Genomic DNA, 213 nt, shown 5'->3' on the forward strand with positions numbered 1-213 from the left:
ATGCTGAGTGTTTTGTTTCATTGCAGCGGTAGTACAGGCTTTTCGGGACCTGGTTTGGCTGTGTCCCCAGTGCACAGATGCAGTGTGTCGGGCACTGCCCAGCTGTGAGGACACCATTCAGGACAGTGAGGTAAGGTGGCTTTGTGCCACGGGCTGGCAGCTGTTGAGGATGGATGGACAATGACTGTTTGGCTTTCCTTTGGCTGGTGATTG

At 54.0% G+C, this 213-nt stretch overlaps 1 protein-coding gene across 1 annotated transcript in view; it reads left to right on the forward strand.

Moving 5' to 3' along the window:
- Positions 1-213, forward strand: part of AP4B1 (adaptor-related protein complex 4, beta 1 subunit) — a 5,582-nt gene that overhangs the window by 3,724 nt on the left and 1,645 nt on the right. The window contains exon 5 of the mRNA XM_009708633.1: positions 27-130. Within this exon, the coding sequence (XP_009706935.1) occupies positions 27-130 (104 nt within the window). The remainder of the gene's footprint in view (positions 1-26; positions 131-213) is intronic.

The sequence above is a fragment of the Cariama cristata genome, unplaced genomic scaffold (genome assembly GCF_000690535.1).
Source record: "Cariama cristata isolate BGI_N322 unplaced genomic scaffold, ASM69053v1 scaffold40799, whole genome shotgun sequence".
NCBI classification, from domain to species: Eukaryota; Metazoa; Chordata; class Aves; order Cariamiformes; family Cariamidae; genus Cariama; species Cariama cristata.